The sequence below is a fragment of the Diabrotica undecimpunctata genome, chromosome 8, assembly GCF_040954645.1.
Source record: "Diabrotica undecimpunctata isolate CICGRU chromosome 8, icDiaUnde3, whole genome shotgun sequence".
Lineage (NCBI taxonomy): Eukaryota > Metazoa > Arthropoda > Insecta > Coleoptera > Chrysomelidae > Diabrotica > Diabrotica undecimpunctata.
This window is the reverse complement of record NC_092810.1, coordinates 95,469,635-95,495,707: the sequence shown is the minus strand read 5'-3', so window position 1 is coordinate 95,495,707 and position 26,073 is coordinate 95,469,635. Positions and strand designations below refer to the sequence as shown.

The 26,073-nt window shown below is 30.6% G+C and overlaps 1 protein-coding gene across 1 annotated transcript in view; it reads left to right on the top strand.

The window, feature by feature from the left end:
- The first annotated feature begins 3,316 nt into the window (after positions 1 to 3,316).
- The window catches only part of LOC140449008 (uncharacterized), a 158,152-nt gene continuing 135,395 nt past the window's right edge, over positions 3,317 to 26,073 (top strand). Inside the window, exon 1 of the mRNA XM_072542148.1 lies at positions 3,317 to 3,626. Within this exon, the coding sequence (XP_072398249.1) occupies positions 3,492 to 3,626 (135 nt within the window). The 5' untranslated portion in view covers positions 3,317 to 3,491. The remainder of the gene's footprint in view (positions 3,627 to 26,073) is intronic.

Sequence of the window (26,073 nt, the reverse complement as noted above, 5' to 3'; positions counted from 1 at the left end):
CTAAATGTAAACAAAATTATTAATAGAAAAGAATGGAATTCTCTGGATCTCCGGAGATGGCCATGTTTGCGAAATGGTTTGTTCCAGAAAATTCAGACAAGTAGTTAAAGGAACAAATTGGAACATGATATCTTACGAGATGGTTCTGGAATATCCGAAAGATATAAATACCCGTGATTTGGATTCAAGATGGCAGTTTTTGGAAGTTTTTAGTCAGAAGTCAGGCCAGTTTATTATGAAAGTTAGTAGAAAGACACAATTAGTTAGTGAAGTCAATTGTTCACAGTTTTAGTAAGTCAGTCAAGCAGTTTAATAAGAAATATGAAAGTTAGTTGGAGATAGTCCAATTGTTTAATATAGTGAGTTAAAAGAAGATTAAAAATTATGCATATATTTAATGCACATTTATAATTATACACAAATAATTATTGAAGATTATAAAAGTATATTAGAAGAATATTGGATGGACATTGCAAGGAATTAAAATTATATTATGATTGGAGATTAGTATAAATCAACTTATAATAATTGGATATTGGTATATTGAAAAGAAGAATAAATATAAATGCTGTTTGCTGGTTTGGTTGGTGGTGTATAAATGCTGGTGAAGAAAACTATATCTTAAATTGGTAGAAGCTGATAATTGGAAAAAGTAATTTCACAAAAAACAAGGATAACTGAAGTACGAAGACATTCAGTGGTGATTAGAATCTATATAGTAGAAAACAGTTCATTTAGGCATTCAGTGAAAGAAAGGTACAAAATTTTGTTAATATAATTTAGTTAGTGTCATAACAATTTCAATTTTGAAGATAGTTTGTTTAAATTTTAGATTGTCTATAGAATTTAATTAGTTTTATAAGAATATCAATTTAAAGATAGTTTATTTTAAATTTACATTGGCTAGGTTAGATATATATATGTGTGTTTCATAATAGTTATAATAAAGATAATTTAAAAAAGTACTTACAAACTAATTCTTTGAGAACCGCGATAAAAACCCTATATATTATATTATTAAAAATACTCATTGCTCATCATTCAAACAAAAAACACATCATAACAATATATATATATATATATATATATATATATATATATATATATATATATATATATATATATATATATATATATATATATATATAACTTACCAAAACATAAAACGGAAAACTGACATTAATAAAGTGACAAATAAAAGTTGATATCTGATATTTCATGGTTTACTGTCATTAGTTTATAATATTTAAAATAATTGTTTTTTCTTAATCTTCTACATTTTAGAATCTTGACAAAGGCAAGAGTTTTCTGCCAAAACGTTGATTTCTATGGAAATATAGTTCCACATGTAATATAGATAAATAATATATATATATATATATATATATATATATATATATATATATATATATATATATATATATATATATATATATAATTCTCTAATTCTCGGATCATATCACTTCACTTATCTTCAGAGTTGCAGGTAACGTTTTTTATAATACGCAAGTTCTGATTTTGTTTCGTTTCACCATTTTACAATACTGAGGGTTTATAAGACAAGAACTTCACTTGTTATTAATGAATTGGTCAATTGAGGTATCACTTCCGTAATTCTCTTTTTCTAATTGTTCGGAAGCTTTTTGTGGCACTTTAATATTATTTACGATCTATAATGGCAATTAACCGCAATTTTAGTTGTAGATATGTTTATTTTGATGCTTCGATTTCCACTTCGAAAATTATTCTCAATATACAAATTAAACAAACTATTTTGTTTTGTTGTTTACTTATTTAAAAAAGAGTTCTAATAATAAAATAAATGAACTTTGAACTGAAATTGTGGTTAATTCTAATTAAAGACAGTAAACATTAGCCCGTCTTCCTTTATATTTTGAAGAACCATTATTCAAAATTTCACCAGTTTGATGATTTCCTGAACATGTGATTTTCAGTTCGTCACGAGTACTTAAGAGCCAAATCTTTTCTTTTTACATAACCGAATTCTCAGAAAATGAAGGTCTTTGACAGGAAAAATTACTGTACCTCTTTAGGTAACTATCTTCTCTATCCTTTCAAAATTACTATGCGGAAAGAACAGGACTTGTGTACTAGGGGGTACATAACAAAAATTGTTTCTTTATTTATATGAACACATTCTTGTATTCACCAAAAATGCTGTTGACAACAGTTGAGATAAGTATTGGATTCTTATATTGACCCAAGTTACAAAGTTATGTACTATCTACGTAAATAAATATTCTATTCAGAAAATAAGTTATTCTGAATGTTTTGTCTGCTGTATAATGTAGAACTAAATGTTTGTGAGCTCTTATTTTATTCATTAAAAAATATTACTGGACAAATACTGTTGTTTGTAGTTATATCTGCAATTTTGATTGGAAGAGAGCTAAAGCAACCGTTTAGGTTGCTTAGAATAAAGATTAAAAGTTATATTAAAGTTGAAGTTGGATAGTTTTACGCCACATGCATTTTATGCATATAAAAATTCCTACTTTCTGACATATTTTGCTATAAGTCAGTAGGTAAGGATTTGTAAGGCTTTTTGATCCCGATAACTCCCTTTTACGGGTCTCAAATAAATTGACGTCACCTACGTCATATCACTACGTATATTTTCTACTTGATTAAGTAAAATTCCAAGCATACAAAAAATGATTTTGGCACATACGTGAACATGCCTTTGCGTAGTATTTGCAAAGTAAGTGTTTATATTGTTTTTCGTGAAGAATACGAAACCTGCGCTATTAATTGTTGTCGTTCTATTTTCTTATATACTTTTATTTCTAGATACCTTTTCGGTATAAATTTCAGCATCAATGCATTCTATTCTGATTCACCTTGCTTGACTTGCTGTAAATGCTTTGATGAAATCGTCGGAGATCCAGCATGTTAATATTACTTTGAGATATAGTTATCTCTTTGACATCAACTGAGATACCTCTGAGCTTAGGAGCTTCCCCGTCCTTGATACCCTTTATAACTTTTACAAGTGACCTTTAATGATCTTACTCATACATTAAAAAATAAAAAAATATCATAAACTTTTGCGTTAGCATTTTACAAACTTTGGTATGTCAAAGAAATTATAATTCTATTATAATAAAAAATACCTACGTACATTGTTAAAATTTGGTCGTTCAAGCAAATTATATTTCCAAAAAGTATCTTGCCGTGCCTGTATCTATTAATCAGTTTTATAATACTTTTTAAATTACTTATTTGATAATAGTAATATAATAGTCTACGTAAACACATTTATATTTATAAAGTCAATATGTTATATTATTATCTATGTAACAGTGATATTAAAATTAAAAGTTCACAGTTAGTTTTTATCTCTGGTTGTAAATAATCTCATTGACTTTATTCACTCTCATTTGTACAGTCACTTAGTTGCATCACAGCGTAGTTAGGTGTCGGTTGATTAAAATTAGCGGATACTGTGTGCTAATTGAGCAAAAATCACGATGGAGTCTCCCATAGTCGCGGTGGCCGAAGGTCAAGTTAAAGGATGTCAAAGAGTGAATTTGAATGGCGAACCTTTTTATTCATTTTTGGGAATACCGTTTGCGAAACCGCCTCTTGGGGATTTAAGATTTAAGGTAAGATTATAATATGGATATCGGTATCTTAGTATTTTTTATTAAAATAGTAGTCGTTATCTCAAATTGTGCTACGTTAGATTACATTGAAAATTTTCTTGTCTGTACATTTCGATAGATATTCAAAAATATAAACATAAAATATAAGGGTACTAGTGTAATAAGCCGGAACCATGTCTACGGAGATGAAATTTATATCAATGAATTCTGCTTCACTTACTAATGATTGTGCAATGATTTTTATTCGGTGCAAAACGTTCTTTTTTATGTAATTTCCATTTAAAATATACCCGATTTTTAAAAGCCACCGCCATTATTCGCCATTATTTACCATGAAACAACAAGAAATGACAGGAATGACAACTGTTTCTTATGGCCAAGAAAGGTAATTTTAACCAGTGTTGCCATAGTTATTCAAAATTATGTTTTCTAATGAAAAATAAAAATTTACCTAAAACGTAAAGTTTATAAATTATTACCTACTTTTAACTGAAAATTATAGCTTTTTTTACAAGGGTCAGGTTTGATTTGGTTACGTTACTTTACGTTTATTATCACGTTTACTTATTAAAAATAAAAATTCTGATTTTTAATTATACAAAATTTTATTCTTATTACTGCTTTTTTACCAGCGTTAGGTTAGATTTGGTTACGTTGGTTTAGTTTTAATTTCATGTTTTCTTATGAAATATAAAAATTTTGATTTTTAAATATATTATAACATTTTATTTATTTATATTACCTACTGCTTTTTTTTACCAGTGTTAGGTTAGATTTGGTTACGTTGGTTTAGTTTTAATTTCATGTTTTGTTATGAAATATAAAAATTTTTATTTTTAATTATATTATAACATTTTATTCTTATTACTGCCTTTTTTTACCAGTGTTAGGTTAGATTTGGTTTATTGGTTTACATTTTTAATAATAAAATAAGACGATGGTTAACGGGTACTCGTTTTGCAAGTGGTTATTAAGATTGCATGTACCTGTTTTAATTAAGGTAATTTTCATGAAATTTTTAGATCTTTTAAAGGTTAAAACTGGCAATAATGTCAAAAGTACATAAAATTTAACTTCTTGCGCATTACTGCCATATTGTTTTGATATATTAAAAATCTTAATTAATTTAAACAATTTTACCCATTTTTTCATAATTTAACAGTAAAAAACAGTGATATTTAATATGTTTTAGTTACGTTTTTTTATTAAGACATGTATATATACTTTTCTTTGCTTTTGATGTAAATTTTTTTTGATTCATAGTACTTTTTTTATTATTTTTTCTGTATTTTAGATTACTTGGGCACAAGTCCACAAAAAATTTGGCATTTTCAAGGCGTTCCGGCTTACTAAATAATTACCAATATAAGAGCAGGCTCACATGGCAAGCCCTTAATGCGCGCTAATTTTTTGTATCGTGTTCACATGGTGCGCTTGTCATGCGTTGAATGATCTTTGCCGTGGCCGCCCTGGTTCAGTTTGAGTTCCACATTTATCGAAAATGAACGTGGAAATAGTATTAGCGGTGATTTTATACCAAGAGCAGAAACGATGCGAGAGAATACAGAGATATTACGGCACTTTGTGTGCCGTGCTTGTTTTCAAGCGTTGGCTATCGTCGTATTAACCAGCTGATGAAATGTTTCTCGATCGGCAGCTGGATGACAGTATTCCTCGATCATTTGACATATCCATTGTCTAAAGTTACGCAGCCAGGATAGTTGCTTTCTTCCGACCAAGCGTTTTCCTTCGATTTTGCCGTGAATGATCAACCGGAGTAAGCGATATGTAGGTCCTCTCATTACATAGCCAAAATATTCGTATTTTTCAATCTTTATGATGTTAATCAATTCTCACTCTTTGTGCATGGTCTCTAGCACACGTTCGTTGGATATGTGTGCTGTCCACGGGATTCTGTGCTTGCGATGGTAACATCACCACAACTCCAACTCTTCTAATTTATAAAAAAAATTTATTTTCGTTGTACAGCTTTCTCACCCATAGAAAAAAGCAGACCAGACGTAGAAATTCAATACTCTTAGACGTGTGGTCAATGATAGACTTCTATTGCACAATACAGAACGGCTGTCCATAAAGTTATTTCGTGCAATTTCTTTTCTGGTCGAAATTTTCTCGTCACTTTCAACCCTGCAGTTAATCCAACTACCCAGATATCTAAAGTGTTCCACCCTTTTCAGGATTTTCTTATTTTATTCTCTTTTAGTATTGAGTCTTTGATGATAAGTTTTCAGACCATTATCCATTTTGTTTTCTTTGCGTTAATTGTTAAGCCTTTTTCAGTACATTCGTTGTTTACAGTGTTTAACAGGTTTTAAAGGTCTTCTATGCTCTCTGCAATTATGACAGTGTCATCTGCGTATCTGATGTTATTAATAATTTCACCACCGATTTTAGCACCTTCGCAATGATCATTTAACGCTAGGCTCAAAATCTGATTCAGTGTAGACGATCAACAACATCTGTCATATAACACATCTCTGTCTGACACCACACTTAATAGAAACTTTAGCAAAAATCTCTTGATCCACCTTATTACCGAGAAAGTATTATTATATATCTCCACAGATATATTGGGTGCCCCAATTTTTACTTGCAGGCTGACTGAATGCCAACATAATAACTTTTCATAATAACATAATAACATAATTCTTTATTACCACCTCCTTTACAGAATATGAGGATAAGTTTTCTTTAAATTCTTATCTGAATAAACGTTACTCTTCATATCTCAAAACGCGCATTGCCAACAGTCCAGCACCAACGAACCTTTCAACGTGCGCTTTAGCATGTGTACGGTTTGAATGTATGTAGCTGTAAATGGGCGTTAATCGCTTGTCTTGTGAACTTTCTGTAAGCGCAGTTTCAGATGACAAGCGTTTGCAACGTCCTAAATTTTTTTTTATAGTATTCACATGGTGCGCGCTTATTAGGCGTTGAATGTGCGTTGCTCAGGCCGCTCTGGTTTAGTTTGAGTTCTTCATTTGTTGAAGATAGACGAAGATATAGAAACAGTTCTAACGGTAATTGTATACCGACCGTAAAACGACACGAAAAAAGTCGGATACCAGATATTGAGTGCACCTAAATTTTTCATGCAGGCTGACTAAAAGCCAGTACACAATTTTGTATCCTAGGCTAAGCCAATGAGGACCCAAATTTTTCGGACAATATTCAAGTACATTTTACAAATTATTTTGTCAACGATGGAAAAGTTGATTGGCTAAACAGCAATATTTAATCTATGTATAACACAGACTGTTACAAATCTTGCTGCAAATATTACTATCGTCTCCTACAGAGGATATGATGATAAGTTCTATCCAAGGCTGCAAGTTTCAGCACGATTTTCAATTTCATCTATAAATAATTCGGCGTTAAAAGCTTTCATTTTCATTTCTAAACGAATTAATTGAACCCTAAGTGTATGTTCACACAGACCGCTATGGCGCGATCAGCGATGTAATGTTTGGCTATGCTATGCGTCAGATAATATGCTTGGGAGCTAGTCACCACTGTAGTCTTTTCTGTGTCGGACGTGACGATGAAAAGAAAACTAAAATATGTATTGGCGGAAAATTCATTGTTAAAGTACAATATTTGCAAAAAGTGTTTAAACAGAAAACGTAAATCGGTTCATAAAATTAATAGAGAAAGTACGAGATTTGAAGAGTTTCATCATTTATTTGTTAATCCAATTATCCATCCTGATAAATTTTTAGAAACAGTTGAATATATTCAAAGAGGTAAATACGCATTAAATAACAGTTTACAATAACTTTAAGGTAAGCTTGAATATTAAAATAGTTGAATAGTCGAATATTTTCATAAATATGCCAAAAAAAAAATCGGTTGCCTGTAAAGTCGGTTTTACGGGCGAAGATTTTACGTGACAACGTCTTTTTCTCGGTAGAATATTTATTGATATGAATATTATTAAATTGCATAATAGGAACAAGGAATTGAATGAAAATAAGAATTGCAAAAATTTTAACTATAGAAATATATTTTGTTTACTAAAACATTGTACATGTAAACTTAAACTTAACTAATTTCTATTTGAGTGATTTTGTTGAGGATAGGACGATGATAGGAGAAATATGAAATGAAAGGAAGTGTTTCTGCTGTAATGTGTAATCCAACGCCAAGAACGCTCGAGAAAGACAGAGACACAAGCACGCACCGATTCAACGCGCCTAATTCTCTAGTGCTGCGCGCGCAGCGGACCGATCATGTTTGAGTGGGAGAGAGACGCAAGGCATTCGCCGGTCCGGCGGGCCTCTCTCTCGTTCGGTGACTCATCGTAACAGACGTGAGCGGGCGTTACACTTTTTCATAAGTGACTCCGAGCCACAACCTAATTTAAGACGTTGTCACGTCAAAATACAAAGAGTTTCGTTCGCGCACGATCACACTTTAGGGTTAGAAACTTACTTAGAACTAATTATATTTCATTGGGAAATATAAAAGGTGGGGTGTTGTTTATCCAATATAGTTTGTCAATGGTGCAACTGTTATATTGCGTATAAAAAATACACAAGAATAATCACTTGTAACTCCTTTGCGACCTCAACCCATAATTTATTCACCTTGTCCCTGTTGTGACAGTCTTTTGATCGTTAATTCCCTAAGAGTTGACGAATTCTAACATTGTTTATTAATTTTTCCAAATCCATATCGCTCGCTAGACATGCGACTACTGGCGATGCAATCAAACATTCTTGAAAACCAAACCGAAGCCGCTACTAGCATCGCATCGCATTGCACTAAATTGCGCGCTATTTGAACAAGACGCTTAAGATACAAGTGTTTTATATCATCGCATAGCAAAGCATAGTATCGCTGATCGCGCCATAGTAGTCTGTGTAAACGTACACTAACGATGTTCAATAGTCGATCTCCAGCTCCGCATTTAACGCGCATTTTGTTAAAACGCGCGGTATCATGTATACGGGAACTAAAATGTTTGTAGTTGTAAACGCGCGTTGTCAAAACTTGCCTTAAGCTCTTGTCACGTGAACCTGTCCTTACTCCATAATGAAATAATTAAACACAGTCACAAAAACAGTTAAAGTCAGAAAGTAAATACTAACATATATTTTGAACCCACTAGCGGTTTAATGACAACCGACAAACATTCAGACTTACTTATAAATGATTTTTTTTATTTAGTATTGCTCATTCTTTAGAAGAGGCGCGTGGCAATTTTTGAATGTCTTGAAACTGGTTTTGACGTTATGGTATGTATCTTAGCTACCTGCTAATCAATTTGATTGAGTAATTTTATAGCCCTATACACCTAGACACCGTCCTTCTAGCAGGAACACTAGAAGAACTGCAACACCTTGCTGAACAACTAAATATATATTGCAACGATTATAGACTAAAAATAAATTTGCAGAAAACCAAGTTAATGATATTTACAAAAGCACAAAACATCAAAGTTAAGCTAGTACTAGATAATACAGAAATTAAACAAATATCTTTGTACAAATACCTTGGAGCATGGATCACAGAAGATACTGATCAGACAAAAGAAATAAGATGTCGCACTAAAATTGCACGGTCAACTTTTAATAGAATGAGAAAACTTTTTTGTAATCGCGATATCAATATATCGCTTCGAATAAGAATGCTTTGATGTTATATTTTCTCTACCTTTTTGTATGGGGTTGAAGCTTGGACACTTAAAAAATCCAACATTAAAAACCTAGAAGCATTCGAAATGTGGTGTTACCGACAAATTTTGAAAATATCATGGATGGCTAGCAAAACAAACGAACAAGTTCTCGAACAACTAGGAAAACAATGCAAAGTTTTAAATTCCATAAAAATCAGAAAATTGGAATACTTGACGCACATCATACGAGGTGAAAAATACGAACTACTAAGGAATATATTGCAGGGTAAAATCAAAAGCAGAAGAAGCGTAGGAAGACGTGAAATCTTGTGGCTACGCAATATCCGTGAATGGTTTGATGAATGATTTCCAATCTCCGATAGGAGCGGCACTTGAAGAAGAAGAATAGCCCTATAGTTTTTAAATTTTTATTGTTCACATTATATTGTTTGTTTGTTTACTCAAGTACTAAGAAGTAGTTCTGAAATCATGTGGCTTTTATCCCACTTTTATTATGCTATTGAACTAACTTTTTGTTGAAATTACCGAGTGTCTCTCCGAACTCTACCTATTTTTCTCTATTATAGTTATTATTGTATGGATTTTCATTACTGTTAAAGCATTCGTTTATAAAAGGTATATTAATATAAAAACCCTATCGGGCTACATCACAGAACACAAGCCAAAATTAGTGGCTTTAAACATGTATATCCAGATAGCACTAATAATGAAATCGTTATTCGGAAAACGTTTTGTGTTCTGTGAAATGTGTGAATATTTATATACTTTTTATAAAGAAATTAAAAAAAATAGTCATGGTATACAGCCTACTATAGGAATACAGTTTCCTTGTGGATTAGAATATTATGTTATTAGGTATAGTATTATTTGTAAACTAATAGAAATAAAAATCTTAAAAAATACAAGATAACGAATTATTACAAATTTGAGAAAACTTAAAATGACCTGGAGTAAAAATTAGGGATGGCGGTTTTTGACAAAACACCGGTTTTCGGTTATACCGGTTTTTTTGCTTACGGTTTAACCTGGCGGTTATAACCGGCCAAAAAAAACCGGTTTTTCCAAAAACCGGTTTTCGGTTTTTTTAATCCAATAGTTACGAAGTTACATTTACAATGCACTTTAGTTTGCGATACTTCATTCGACTCGATATCAATATGATCAAAATTAGAACTATCGAGAGAACATCAATATCAATATAAATAAAACACAATTTTTAATAAAACCATTTTATTTTATTAATTATTATATTTATTTATTATTTTATTATTAATTATGATTATTATGATTATTATTAAATATAATATAGCGTAAGATTAATATATATATATATATATATATATATATATATATATATATATATATATATATATTGCAATAATATACAATAAAAGAATATGAAGTAATATTTTAAGTAAAAAAGTATAAGTTAGAAGATTACAAATAGGTTATATTATATGAAATGGATTTAGCATTATGTTGGCCAGTATTTTTCATGAAGCCTATTAAGAAAAACTCGTTCATATAATATGTTGGTTGGTTAAGCGGCGTCTCTCATCTGACACAATATCATTCAATGATGACACAAGTCTCTCTGATGCCACCGAACTTCCGACCAACGACATGTATTTTTTTAGCTATAAAAGCCAAGCCTGGCATACAGGTTTTGTTCTGATCCCAGAATGAAAACGGATCACTTGGCAGCAAAGGCCGCTGCAGATATAGAGTCAGTTCATTTGAAAAAGAACTTTGAATCTGTATGTCCTGAGAACTTGAACTGAAACCACTGTTCACCAACTCCAGATCGTGTGAAGACCAAAGAGGGTTTGATTTTAAACTCACTTTGGCTTCTTCATTCTGGAAGGAGCAGGAAGGAGAAAGTTTTCCGATTTCGGTAAGTTACGTCCTAACTTCCGAGCCTAAATTGTGTCTGACTGTCTCCACTATATACGGATTCAGATATAGTTTTTTGAACCTCGGGTCCGTGATTGTAGCATGGCAAAGCAGGGGATTTCGTAAAAGCCTAGTGCCCCTCTCTTGAAGGCTAGTTATAAGCTTTTGGTATAACTTTTGAGCTGAAAAGGTTTGGCTTGAGCTTTCTTAAAAATCTTTCGATAATAGACACAAGGGGGATAACAAGGCTAGCAGTAATGTACTGGGAACCCGAGATCTCCTTTGTGGCCTCATCGAAAGGCGATAAAATGCTTACAATTTCAGTGATTAGTTTTATATCTGAATCAGAAATTATCCTTGGTGCTTTTTTAATTGAGGGATCTGCCAATATTGCAGCTATATATGGGGACATTAGTGTAAATCTTTTAAGCATATGGTAGACAGAATTCTATCTGGTTGTAGTCAGATGCAGAGAGCAGTAAACCAAAATTATTATACTACTGCTCAACAGAGAGCGCTAAAATAATTCAGGTTCTATTGTCAATGAATATAATGAGAGTAGAATATAATATGCAATTATTGTATTCAATTAATGATGCAAATTTAATTTACCATTTAAAAATATAATCCTCTAAAATACCCACCAATTTTCCTCTCCTCCCAAACCCAAAAAATACCCCACCCCAAGCATTTCAACTTATAAAAAATTTCCCAGACTCTTTCAAATTGGATTTAAAAAAAAATAATATCAACATAAATATTTTACTTAAAAATAAATTGAATAATGCAATTCATCTTTTATTTTTACTACCATCAAAAAAAATTATCATGTATTACTTTTAACACGTTTGTATATTTGTATAATAGGTACATTTTAACTCATTTAATACTTGCCGTATGTGTGTATCGTTTTGAAAACGTAGGGAGATCCTTGGAGATTCTTCTTCGTAATCGGTAATTCGATATTTATAGTCAGAACATTATTTATGGTAATCAGAAACAACCATTCACCCACTTTCAATGTCAAGAGTCAAGTGTGAAAAATAGATGATGTAAAAGATCACTTCTTATGTAAATATTATGATTACAAATACCTTTTCAACGAAATATTATAATAAAACTTAATTGTTTCTGGCTGATGAGAGTTTGCACTTTCAGTTTGCTTCTGTATTTATAAAATAAAATAAAATTTGAATTATGGTTTTGTTTGGAATAATTACCTGAAAATAATAATTATGATTGGGATCCAAAAAAATACCTAACCTAATCATAATCACCGTAAAAACCTAATAACCGGTTTTTACTTTAAAAATAAAAAACCGGTTATAACCGGGACAAAAAAACAACCGATAAAACCGGTTATTGCGAAGTAAAAAAACCGGTTTTCGGTTAAAACCGGTAGGTTTTTCCCATCCCTAGTAAAAATATTCACAGCTGCTGAAATACTTTTAGAAGTAATTATTAAAAACAACAAAGCAGATTTTAACCCTTTAACAACTATTGTAGAGAAGATATTAGAGCTATTTTATTTTGAGAAAGGTATACGATCGCCAATATAAACCGCAAAAAATTGTAAATTATTAAAATTACCTTAAATCGGAATAGCCTGTTGTCCAGATGATATTTACTTTAAACTGCTAAACATACTTGCAGAAGTTCTTGCTGGTTCTTTTTGCATTGTTTTGGATAAGTAGTTATAGAAAGAAGAGAATACCAAAAATTATTGGTTGAAGTCCACTTTCATAACTTTGACGAAAAAATCAAATGCAAATAAATGTAATGAACATAAATATATCAGTTTATTGTGATACATTTTGAAGCTATTTTTAAAATTATTCATTTACACATTTATTGCAAATGTGAAAGGAGCATAAGAGTCATACAATGTCAATGCCAATAGTCAATGGTTCTTGAAATGGTACAAACTTTATTTAGTACGTAAGTTTTTAAGTTCAACGCTGTAATGATATTTAAGTTTAACAGATAAAATAGATGGTAGTGACTAAGGTTCATTAATTTAACCATATTCGTGATAAAGTCTCATTGAATAGCAATACTATTTCAAAACTAAATATATATCTTATTTACTGCTAAAATGAGTAGTGGAACAACATCCAAGAAGTTAAATACAGAATAGACTAGCCCAAACAGAAATTTCTAAAATGAAAAACAATCTGTTATATGGGAATTCCACTTCCAGTGCACATACGCTATTGTTTTGTTGTTTTTAACATTATTTTATATGGGATTTAAGCGACGAATAATGTTTTCCGTATTCTATTATTTTGTGTTAAAACGTGGACTTTAACAAATGTTATATGTCAAAGATCAGAAGTATCCTAAATGGGTGCATACATAAGAGTACTAAGTAAGAAATTTGCATTATTATGATTAACGCCAAATATAATATAATGCAGTTATTAATCGAAGACAAAATTGAAAGTAAACGTAGTCGAGATAGAAAAAGCATCTCACGGCTCAAGATTGTAAAAATTTAAACGGAAAGTGCAGATTACGTTATTTAGTTTGTAGATGCAAAAATAAATCATGCACATTATGCAAGAATAGTATCACATTGTATAAGCACCCATTCTATAGAAAAATCTTTCTATGGAAGATATTTGTCAAGCAGTAAGAAGGTTTCTTCTTCTTTACGTGCCACATTCGCGACGAAGGTTGGCAATCATCACTGCTAGTCGAGCTGCCTCCAAACCATTTTCTGAGGTTTTTAAGCCAGGACATTCTTCTTCTACCTATGCAGCGCTTTCCTTAAATCATTTTCTGCATTGTTATTTTCAGGTATTCATATCGGTCACCACTTGTTATATGACCCACATATTGGAGTTTTCATTCGTTATTCTGTCTTTCCAGGAGATTTTCAGCATTCTTCGATATGTCTACATTTGCTTCCAATTTATTAAGACATTGTTTATTTAAAGTCCATGTGTCCACATCATACAAAAGAACAGAAAATACATAACACTTTAGGACTCGTTTTCTAAGATTTAGGCTGAGGTTGCCACAATATAATATTTGTTACATAATATTGAATGCACTTCTAGCCTTTTTTACTCTAACTCTATTTTCTTTGGTATAATCGTTTGTTTCATTAATGTTTGCCCCTAAATAGTTATAATTCTGAACTCGTTCTATCGTCTTATTATTTACGTGTAGATTGATGTTTTTTGATATAACCATGAATTTTGTTTTCTTTATGTTTAGTGACAGACCAAATTCTTCACTCGCTGCAATAACCTTATCTAAAATTCTTTGTAGATATGTAATATTTTCTGTAATATATTTAATTTCACGTATGGGTGAGCCATTTATTCTTATGCCTGCTACTTCATCTTGTAATGCTTTGTTGAATATTTCCTCTAAGTATGCATTAAGCAGTGATGGCGACACGGTACAACCCTGTCTAACACTTCGTTTGGTTTTTATTTTATTAGTTTTTAAATTATTTATTCTGATGACAGCTTCTTAATCATAATATAGATAATTTATTATTCTTATATCTCCTGTCTCATGTTCTTTGTTCTCAATATTTTTAATAACGGATTATGTTTCACTGTATCGAACGCCTTGTTTTATTCTATGAAGTAGCAATAGATGTCGTGGTTTATATCTAGACATCTCTGTATTAGCACATTAACTGCATATAATGCTTCTCTGATTCCTTGAACATTTCTAAATCCAAACTGAGTTTGTCCAATGTCTTGTTCTAACTTTTTATATATTCTACGATAAATAATCTTTGTGAATACTTTTGTAGTATGTGGCACATTAGACTGATGGTACGGTGATCGCAACATTGTCTGGCGTTTTCCTTTTTCTGTATAGTCATGAATGTTGATAGAAACTATTCTTTGGGTAATATACCTGTTCTGTATATGATATTAAATAATTCGACAATAACATGTATATTGCAGTCGGCGATAAGTTGCAATATTTCTGTCGGTATTTCGTCTGGTCCTACTGCTTTTCCAGTTTTAGTTTCTTTAATTGTGTTTTACTTCACTTTCTGTTATTTCTGGTCCAGTCTCTTCAACGAAATATTTATTATCTATTTTGTCTCGTTTTTACCATCAATTTGTTTTCTATATCCATTACTGTGTCCCCCTTTTCATCAACTAGTATATTTTGTTTGTATTCTGGTCTTTTACTTAATTCTTTTATTTTCCTGTGTAAATTAAAGCTGTCATGTTTAATTTGTAGCATTTCTATTTCATCATTTCTATTTCTATTTTACTTTTAACCAATTTTCTTTTGCTATTTGAATTTGTCGTCTTATTTTGTGTGGTGTTTGCTGGTACAATGATTTATTTTTGTTCTCATATACTCTTCTTTTGTTTATCAAGTTTAGTACTTCGTCCGTCATCTAATCTTTTTTTATCTTTGGTTTTGTGTAGATACTTTTTTGAAGGTTTTATTAAGTCAGCATTTATTTTTTTTCCTAGTTTTTGTTGATGTTTTCTTCATTGCATTCCCCTTCTATCTGTACGGTGTTTAGACGTTCCTTTATCTTTTCTTTGATATTTTCTCTGATTTCTGGATCTCTTAGTGTATTTATATCAGTTCTTTCTTCTTTTGCTGTCTTTTTTATTTTTTTAATTTGAATTTTCATATATGCTACTAAATGCTATATCTGCTTCAGGTTGTGTTTTCACTGCAGTTATACTATTCCGATATCTTTCTTTGATCATTATGTAATCTATTTGATTTCTCATTATCTGATGTTCATTATCTCTTGGCGATTTCCACGTGTACAATCTATTAGGTAATTCTATTAGAAGTCTATTAGGTTAGTCTATTAGGTAATTCCAAGAACGTGTTTGTAACGATCATATTATTATCTTGGCAGAATTGTATCAACCTATCTCCCTTTTGATTTCTATTACCTAATCCAAAAATGTTCCACTACGTTGCTTGTGCTATCCTTTCCAATTTTGGCGTTCAGGTCACCCATAATTTTTGTGACGTCACATGCTTTGGTAGATCTCAATCTCTCTTGAATTTGTTTATAGAACGATTCCACCTCTTTGTCATCTTTTTCGGCCGTTGGGGCATAAACTTGAATTATGTTTATTTTTCTGTCTTTCGTTCCGAACTCGTTCGGAAAAAGGTAAGAAATTCTGGACGTGTTGTGAAATTTCATTGTTAAGTATTATTGTTACGCCATGTCCATGTTGTGTGTCATTATTACCCGAATAGTATATCGTATGGTCTCTAACTTTACATTTTTCATTTCCTCTCCATCGGGTTTCACTTATTCCTAAAATATTTATGTTAATTATTTTCATTTCTTTGATTACATTGTGTGTTTTTCCGGATTCGAACATGCTGGTCACATTCCACGTTTCAATTTTAAATTGACGGTATACTTTTTTCTTTTTGTGGTAGGGATTTCGCTGGTTGACAACCTGAAAAGCCCTGACTCCTTTTCTGCTGGATCTTGGTCTCCGATACCCATGATCAGTACACGTCTGATTACTCTGTCTTTTCATTTTATGATGATTCGACTAGGGATATCTTACGGTCTTTAATAGGTTTCCCGTTGCCTTCTGTATTCTTATGCCGTTGGCTAAAGTCTTAGCTCATCCGCCTTTAGGGCCAGTTTGCCAACACTAGAACAAAGTAGTGCTCTGTCACTTACCAACTCATCCGCCCGAAGCGGAATGCTTGGTCAGTAAGTGGGGGGATTGCTTATACCGGCATCTCTCGGACGTCAGAGCCTCGTTTGTTATCTAGCAGGATGCACCGAATAGTCAGAATCAAGACCATTACACGGGCAGGTGAGGTTGACATTTGGATAGAAGAGGCTATACGTTGCGCATCACCATCCCTTACATCCTAAGGAGGTTTATTGTACTGCAATATTCATTATACAATAAATTCACAAGTATACCTTTTATAATCGTAGATGATGTTATATAGGATTATTGCATGAAGATTAACGACTAATATACATTTATTTACATTGCATTTAAATCAAATATCCAACCATATACTGATTAATTAATCTATTTTTCATAAACGTTTACTAAAAATAACTCTGAGTAACGGCTATATCTCTAGCCATCAGTCGCACCATTCCCCACTTATGCTTGTTATTGAATGTTCGACGATATAAAGAATATTATCAATGGTACATGCAATCTGAGTATTCACAAATTAAATACCTATTTACATACAAAATTAAAATAATTACCTTATCTGGCGTACCTTACAGTTTTGTACTTTAAACACTGATAATACGTTTATTACGAGTACATATTATTATTGTGTCAATATAAAATATTATTTTGTCAGTAAATGATAAGGCAAACATAATTCTTTTTAGCTAATTGAGACAAAAACATGTATAATCTGATTTTATATATAATTATTGTTATCTACTGATATACAGAATACTGATACTGATAGTAATCGAATAACAATATATGAGACAGTACTTTCGATATACCCACCACAAAGTACACCGATGGTGTATATCAAAATCAGGACATTTGGCTTTTTTAATAAAAAAGGTTTATTGGATTTATTTTGAAATTAATCGAAAGTACAGTATAAAAATTAGAAGACTATTATGGCGAAAAATGAACGAAAGCATTTATTGCAAAAGGAGTTGTTTCCATAACATTGTAATGTATATGATAAATTGTCTATGATTTTTAGTTCATTGTGTGACCGAAAAAATTAACATGTAGGTATATACAGTATTTATTTGATATTATAACAGTCAAAATAATTAAAAGTATTTATAAATAAAGTAAGTTGGCATAAAATCAAATAATTTACAGATTCAAATAGTAAAAAATAAAATCAAAATGGAACATTTAATCAACAAAATACTAATTTTCGTACGCTTCAATCAACGTTTGAAGTCAATGTGTAACTTACATTTTCCTTTGTTTTAAACAATTCCAGCCAGCTACAAATTCTCAGATTACAGGTAGCATATATACATATAAACTTCAACATGCAGTAATAGATTCAAACAAACGAAATAAAGTAAACGAAATACAAGAAATAGTTCAATACTTCCAGATTGGTTGTACGTAATAAGCAACAACAGAAAAAATATAATTAACAAAGTCAAATGAAATAACATTCTTATGCATGTAGTGGTAGGGGTGCATGATAATAAATTACTTCAACAACCATACCTATAATTCAATCTGTCTCGGGCTGTATTCTCGTGGCTCAGTATCTCTGTTGTTGTATTTGCGAGTAACACGACAAAGACAAAAAGGAATAATAAATATATACATAAATCCGTGGCTGGCGTGAATATGTTGACATGTCTAAAAACACAGTTTTTCAGGGATTGATTTTAATTTTTGAGAATTAGGTGTAAAAAAGATTATTAACTTTTTTTTAGTTTAGTGTCGTAAATATAAGTAATTTTAGTTGATTTTTCCAAATCTGGAAAAAAAGTGGCATTTCTTTTGGTTATTTTATAGAAATCAGACTTTCACATTGTTCACCTAGTACTTGTCAACTTATTCACCATAAGCAACTTACTTTGATTCAAATAAATCTGATGAAATAGATTAACTTTACAGAGATATAAAACATGCCCTTCGGTTTGGAATGTTTATTTCAGAAACTAAGAGGAAGGAAACGTAAAATAAATTGTAATTAAAATAAAAAAACAGTCTTCTTTGTCACATACAAATAAAATTAAAAACGATAGTTGTTTTTGTTATTATTCAATGCTCTCTTCATCTGCATTGTCATTATCGATATCATCTGGATCTCTTTCGTCAATATCGGGATGTGTTGATTTGGTTTCAGTTGTTTTTATATTTGAATAGAAGTCGTGGAACAAAGGATCTATTAAATGCAAAATATCCAGATCTTTTTTCTTTTCTTTGCTCATTGGTAAAGGTTCTTTCGTTATTACGTTTAAGTGAAAGGAGTGTGTAGGTTTTCCTCTTTTTTTGAAAGTAAGACAATTAAATGGGTTATTATCTTCGAGATTATCTTTAAAATTAATTTTGCCAACGGATTTTTGATATTACAGCCATTTAACTGGTTGTCATAAAAACTTATCTCCGGCAACATCCTTTTTTCTAATTGTGAAAGGTCCTTTTCTTAAGCTAAGCTCAGCAAAGTTTTAAAATCGTTTAAACTCGTATGAACAAATTTAAATGGGTATTTTATCTTGCATGATCTAACTAGTTGAATCCAATCATGAAGATGGTTAATTTTTATTTGTGTTTTTTTTTAGTTTTATTAATAATGGCATGATCAGAGTCACATTCCATGTGACTATGACCACTAAGGAGAAATTTGTAAATAATAATTTCTAAAGTTGGGTGCTTATCTAATAAAAATGTAAACATCATTGCCACGGTGTTATTTTTATTCTGCCTTTAATAAGCCTTTTCAGCCTGCAAATGATGCTCAGCTAATTGAATTTTTAAATCTCCATTTTCCTCAGCTAACTTCATCTGCATCGTTATCATATCACACGTGTGACACGTGCCTTTTGATGGTTTTTTAAAAGACAGTTTTAAGTCGTGAAAGCAATTTGAGGACAGTTTTAAAGAAACCGGCTGTAAACAAGTCTCTTTATATAACCTATACATTTTTCCTACAGAAAAATCAGGAGATAAATATTTTTTATTTGTGGATTTTCTACAGTAATGGCTTTCGTAGCTAGGAGAAGATAGAATATGATTTTTGACTGAAGTTATATCGTCCATACTTTTTTTATTGGCAGAAGGACCTACACCCCTCTGATCGGATTCTATTATTCCGGTTGAAGAAAATTTCTTCTTCTGGACAAATACATTGATAAATCCTTTAGTCTCCCCTAATATTCTACAGAAACATTCTTTGCAGGTTCGTTTTGTTTCATTATTAACGATCAGTTTGTATGTACAATAACACTCTCTATTTATTGCTCTGCCGTCGGTTTTCTGGGTCTTTTTAGGTAAAATTGAAACTAGCCCCGATATCTACATAGCCCTTCGATCTCTACTCCCTAACTTCCAGTAATCATTAAAACATGTAGCCCTTTTGGCTTCACTGAACCTTTCAGCACATTTTAGTCTACAAGGTAATAAGTTTTCGATACTCTTTTTGTTTTACCTTTTGCTGTAATATAGCTCTCTCCTGCATTTTTAAGCCATTTACATTCTTCTCTTTCTGTTCGTGTTCGACTTTTTCTTTTTGTATTATTGCTACTGGTTAGAGTTTGCAAAACTAAAATATTTTCCGTATCAGAGTTGCTGTCGTCATTTTGCAGGTTTTCGACTGAATGTTTCATGAAATTTTCTTTGGGTAAAACATAATCTGGATCTGCTACACTATCGTCTGAGAGATTTAATTCCAAAAAAACAATAATAATTGAATATACAATTCTACACACCTAGCAATTTAAATAAATTTCTTACAAAAATTTCCGTTGATATCATCACAACCTATTAAAAACTAATTAACATCCACGTTTTTACAATTGCATTAATAAGTTTCGCGCAGTCATATTAACAAAAAAACTACATTGATATAACAGCTACTTTATTTGATAAATGTTAGACAATCGATTTCGAAAAAAATTTGTTGATTTTAATTTAGCACCTTACTTTGCAAAGTATTATTTTACAAAATATTCAGAAATATAGACCAACTTTTAGATTCGGCAGTTTACAACTTTTTAAATTAAAGATACTATAAAACAATAACCTCGAAGAAAAAAAAATTAAAACAGTTATGTTTTCAGTGTGGATAAGATAATTTATAATTAAAATAAATAGTTGTAACGCCTTTAAGCCTATATTTAATTAACGTTATGACCATAACATACGTCATACATTTTAAAACCCATTTCCTCTAACAATTGGGGCTATGATGTATCGTTTATGTGAAATAATTACATGCTGTAAACTCCGATTTTAACACATTTATGTAAAAATTTTCAAATCGGTATGATGTAAGAACTACGTATAACGGGTTGCCTACCTTGATATGTAATTTATCTATATGTAAATGTAATTTTTAAGCTGTCTAAAATTAGGTGCCGTTTTCGCTTTTAGTTAGGTTATGTTATTGTATGTAATTTGTGGAAACAAGTTACTATTTTTTTATAATTATAATAAAATAAACTAATGGCTTCAATTAAAAAGAAAACAACCAAGAAACAATTGTAAGTGATGTTAGACTTCATAAAAATAAATAGTGCTTACTGGCAAAATAGTCAAGGAAAGCTAAGAAAGTAGCCCAATTGTGAGAGGAATTTGCTATCATGGTAAATACAGTAGATGGTGGCCCTAAAAAACAGGAGAACAATGAAGACATGTAAGAAGATTAATTTCTGTTACTATCAAATTTAATAAATGCTAAATTTTTAGGTGTTCAATGAGTGGAAGATTTTGCAACTCATTTCAAAGATTCATCTTGGGGAGCCCCAGATTATAAATACATTGGAGTTTAAAAGTAAAGATTAATTATTGATGTATTATGTTTATTATGGTGTATAATATTTTTTAGAAGGAAAAGGAAGTCAACCTGTAAAAATTAAAAATGCAATAGTTTTATTTAAAATTCTATAAACATATCCTTTATAAAATTATATCTCAATTATGGAATAAACTGATTACAAACATTTCTATTTAACAATTTTATAACTCAAAATTTTTTAGCCACTTTGTAATATGTTTCAGATTTTTGTTCTGTCTTGATCTTTGTGTTATTCTTTTTGATTTTGTAACTAATTGTAACATAAATACCTACATATCATTATGAAATATACTACATAATTATAAACACTTTTATTTATTTGTTTTTTTTTATCTTACAACACCGAAGTTTGCAGCAATAATACTTCTTCATATTCTCTAAGGGTTATGAGCACATTTGGACCATTTTGTAATATATTTTAGTTTGTTTTACCATTATCATTAGTCAACATCAATGCAACACAGGAATATATGTTTCCAGCTTTAACAAGGCTATAATGTAAAACTCTGTGCTTGTGCAAATAATTCTTTAGGACAATCCTCCATTCACCCCTGTGTCTACCAACTCTTCTGTACATTCTAACTCCAATAGATTTTAAATCATCGTCTAAATTGTCTTGATACCTAAGTCTTGGTTTTCTTCTGGTTTATTGTCCCATCAATCCTTACTCTTCTGTTAAAAACCTTTCCTACTGTTGCACCTACCTCTTGCCTGATGAAATGCTCTGCTCTATCCATGTAAGGTATGCTACCTTAATGAATTTTATGTCAGGTTCTATACAACCCAAAGTTGTAATGTTTGTGCTACAAACCTTGTTCTTTGTAGTAGTATATTTTAGGTGTATTTGTAGGTTTACTTTGTGGTATATTTTAGGTTTGCGTTAATTTTTGAAATTGTATTTTTCACTTGTATGTTTTAATTTTCCAAGGGTTTTAACAAATTTTGGACTACTTTTTAATATATTTTAAATTTGTTTATTTTGAACTTTTTGCAATTAATTGTAACGTACGGGTTTTATGTTTTTAAACATTTTTATTTAACAATTTTATAACACAAAGTTTGTATAAATATAAATCATATAATTATAAAATAAACTGAGGATAAACATTTTTATTTAAATATTTTATAACAACATTTGCAGCGATAACACTTCTTTATATTCTCTAAGGTTTTCAAAACTTTTGAGCCAGGTTGTAATATATTTTTATTTTGTTAGTGTTGTGTCATTTTTGTAATTAATTGTAACATACACGATTTATGTTTTTGTTTTTAACAATATATAAACATTTTTAATTTAATATGTTATAATACAGTGTGCAGCAATATAATATCTTCGTATTATCTAAACAGTTTAAAAAATTTTTGAGCCACTGAGTAATATGTTTTAGATTGTTTGTTTTGAGCTTTTTGTAATTAATTGAAATATTAACATTTATATCACTAAACTATACTAGATTATAAAACTTTATCATATATATTATAAGATGATGAAATATCACTAAATTGTAAAATTATATTACTAAACTATATTTGATTATAAAACTATATCACTATTTATCATTGTGAAATAAATAAATTATGAAAATATTAATAAGTTTTTGTTTCACTACACAAAGTTTGCAGCAATAACACTTCTTATTCTCTGTGCTTCCAACACCCAACCATTGTTTTGATTTGCCTCCTTTGGAATCATTTCTATGAGAACTACCCTGTACTTCATCTTTTTCACCATTTTGGCACAAAGTGTTCCACTATCCCTGCATCTATTTCTGTTAATACTTTACTAAATGTACTTTGTTCCATTAAAAATAACAGGTTGTTACCAGTACATTTTTGGTAACTTTCATTTCCTACAAAATTAAGTAGGGAGAGAACCTTTAATTCTATTGCAATTTAGTTAGAGTTGGTTATCTATTTCAAATGGGTTACTGGTGTCCCGTAACTGAAGTTGCTCTACATTTACATAATTTCTTTCTGCCACATCATTCAATTCATTGAGTAATAACAAATTTACAAAATCCATTTTTTCAAAAACAAACAAGAAGCCAAAAGTTAGGTTAATTTGAATTATCTGACAGATCTTCAGGATATGACAGAACCGAAAATAACGTTTTATGTAATTTTCTGCTGTGGCTTGGTCATTTTACGCATAGCAACGCAGGGCATGATACATCATACCGTTTTTACACATTATGTTTTGAGAACTGTAATCTGATGTACGTTTTCTGAATTTTACACTAGTATGTAATTATTTACGTAAATGATACATCATAGCCCCCAAATATCTCACAAATTCACACTTGAATACAAAGATAAACATGCAGCTTTTGTTTTGTTAAGCTTTTTTACGAAATTAACATGCATTTCTTACAGTAAAGAAAAACTCTTACCTTCTTCTAGAATATTTTTTTGTCCTGTTTAGGGTCCTCAAGTTCAACAGTGAACTGTAAGTGAGCATCAAACTCATTGAACAAAGACAAGGTGGCCTGTATCTTGTCTGGAGGTAAGGCTAGTAATAGGTCATCAACATACCGCTTAATAAAAGGGATTTGAAAATCTAAAAGACCCAAACGGTCAGATACTAGATCATCCAGTACAAAATTGACTATGATGGGAGATTTAGGAACCCATATGTATTAAATTAACCAAAACTTACTTCACCAAACACCAAAATTTTTATCCAATTTTCTTCAAAAACAATTTAATTTTATAAATTAATCTCTCAGTGTTATTTGTGCTTCATATACTTCAGTATTGTATTTTATTTATAGAAGATTCAAATATTATGTATTCCTAATAATTATCTGATCAGATCTATAAACCTACTTAATGACAGTAATATTTCCATTCCTTTAAATAATGATAATAATAATAGTTGATTTTTAAAATGTCCAGAATAGACCATTGGTAAAGGTTTCCTTGTTAAAAAATATTCTTTTTCACGGAAAACCTTGTAACCAAGTCCAAGATTCCAGTACCTTTATGAAACGCTTTTGCTACATAAAATAAAACCCGTTAAAGAAACAGTCAATTTCTGGCCTCTGATATTTGTAAAAAAATCTCAATTTTTCTTCGAAAAGTTGTTCAAAATATATCGGCATAAAAACCGCAATCGTTTGTCTCCTTCAGATCAAAATCAGGATGATAAAATTCTCGAACCAGGTCAGGTAATTAAAGCAAATAAATCATAGTATACCTCCAATTCAGCTGTCTTCAATCTTATCCAGGACACGTAAAACAAACACTATTACTTACAACTTTTTCTTTTTAATCTATTAATAAATTCACTGCTTCTCAACTTTGGCTACCGAGCTCTTCAAAAATTAATTCTAAGATCATCTTTCTCTTCTTCCCTTATTTTAATCTGTTCACTTCCTTACCTTCTAAAATAATTCCAAGTCAATCAACTTTGTCAATTTTCTTCCCGTCAGACTTCTTTTATGCTATCTAAATTAAAAAAACAAAACCGTCTCTTCGTAATCCTGTTTTACACAAAATTTTCGTGTAAATTAGAAAGTTAACATTAACAAATATATTCTTAAAACATTATCAGAAAGACAATAAACTGTTCATTTTACAATCGGTTTCAAAAATTTATAATCTGTAATAATCTTAGAAAACGCACAGAGAAAGTAATTATAGTAAAAGCTTATAGAGCTTGAATTCTAACCTGACAGGGTGTAGTAATTAAAAAATAGAAATTATCGTCATTGTTGAATCAGTACTCTAAATACTTTACTCCGTTCACTCTAAATTTTGTCAGACTGAACCGATTTATTTAAATTTAGTGAGTTGATGAGGAAGTGCACAAATAACAAACGTTATATACCGCCGATGTGTGCTTTAACCCCAGGCATGGTTGCCACTTCTTTTCGGGGGTGCAAATGCTTTTGAGTTATAAAATGGAGTATTTTCAAAAAGTCAATACTGTTTGAGCTATTTTTGGTTGATACCAGCAATTTTTCATTAAAAAAATTTACGTTGTTTAACGGTTTTTCGTAAGTAGCTCAAAAAATATGCCTTTGGTGGAAAAAGTATGCAAAAAAACTGCATGTGCATGAGCATTACAAAAAGGTATATTTATAAGTTACACTTTTTTTGTTTGGGAATAAACCACAAATAAGTTTAAAGTAAATTTATTTTTGACATTTTGATTATCACTTCGGAAATTTCTTTCGAAAAAAAAAACAAAAAACGAGCGATTTCCTAAATGGAAATCAAAATGACAAAAAAAGCTTATTTTATACTTATATTGTGGCTTATTTCCAACGAAAGCAGTAGTTGCAGTCGCTGTTTCGAGTGTTTTAACCCTAATTTTTCAAAATTAAAGGGTAGTTTAGCTTTCTATTGATTATTACCTTTTATGTAGTTATTATATCAAATTTATATTTAAATGGGAATAAGCCATAATTAAAGGTTAAAATA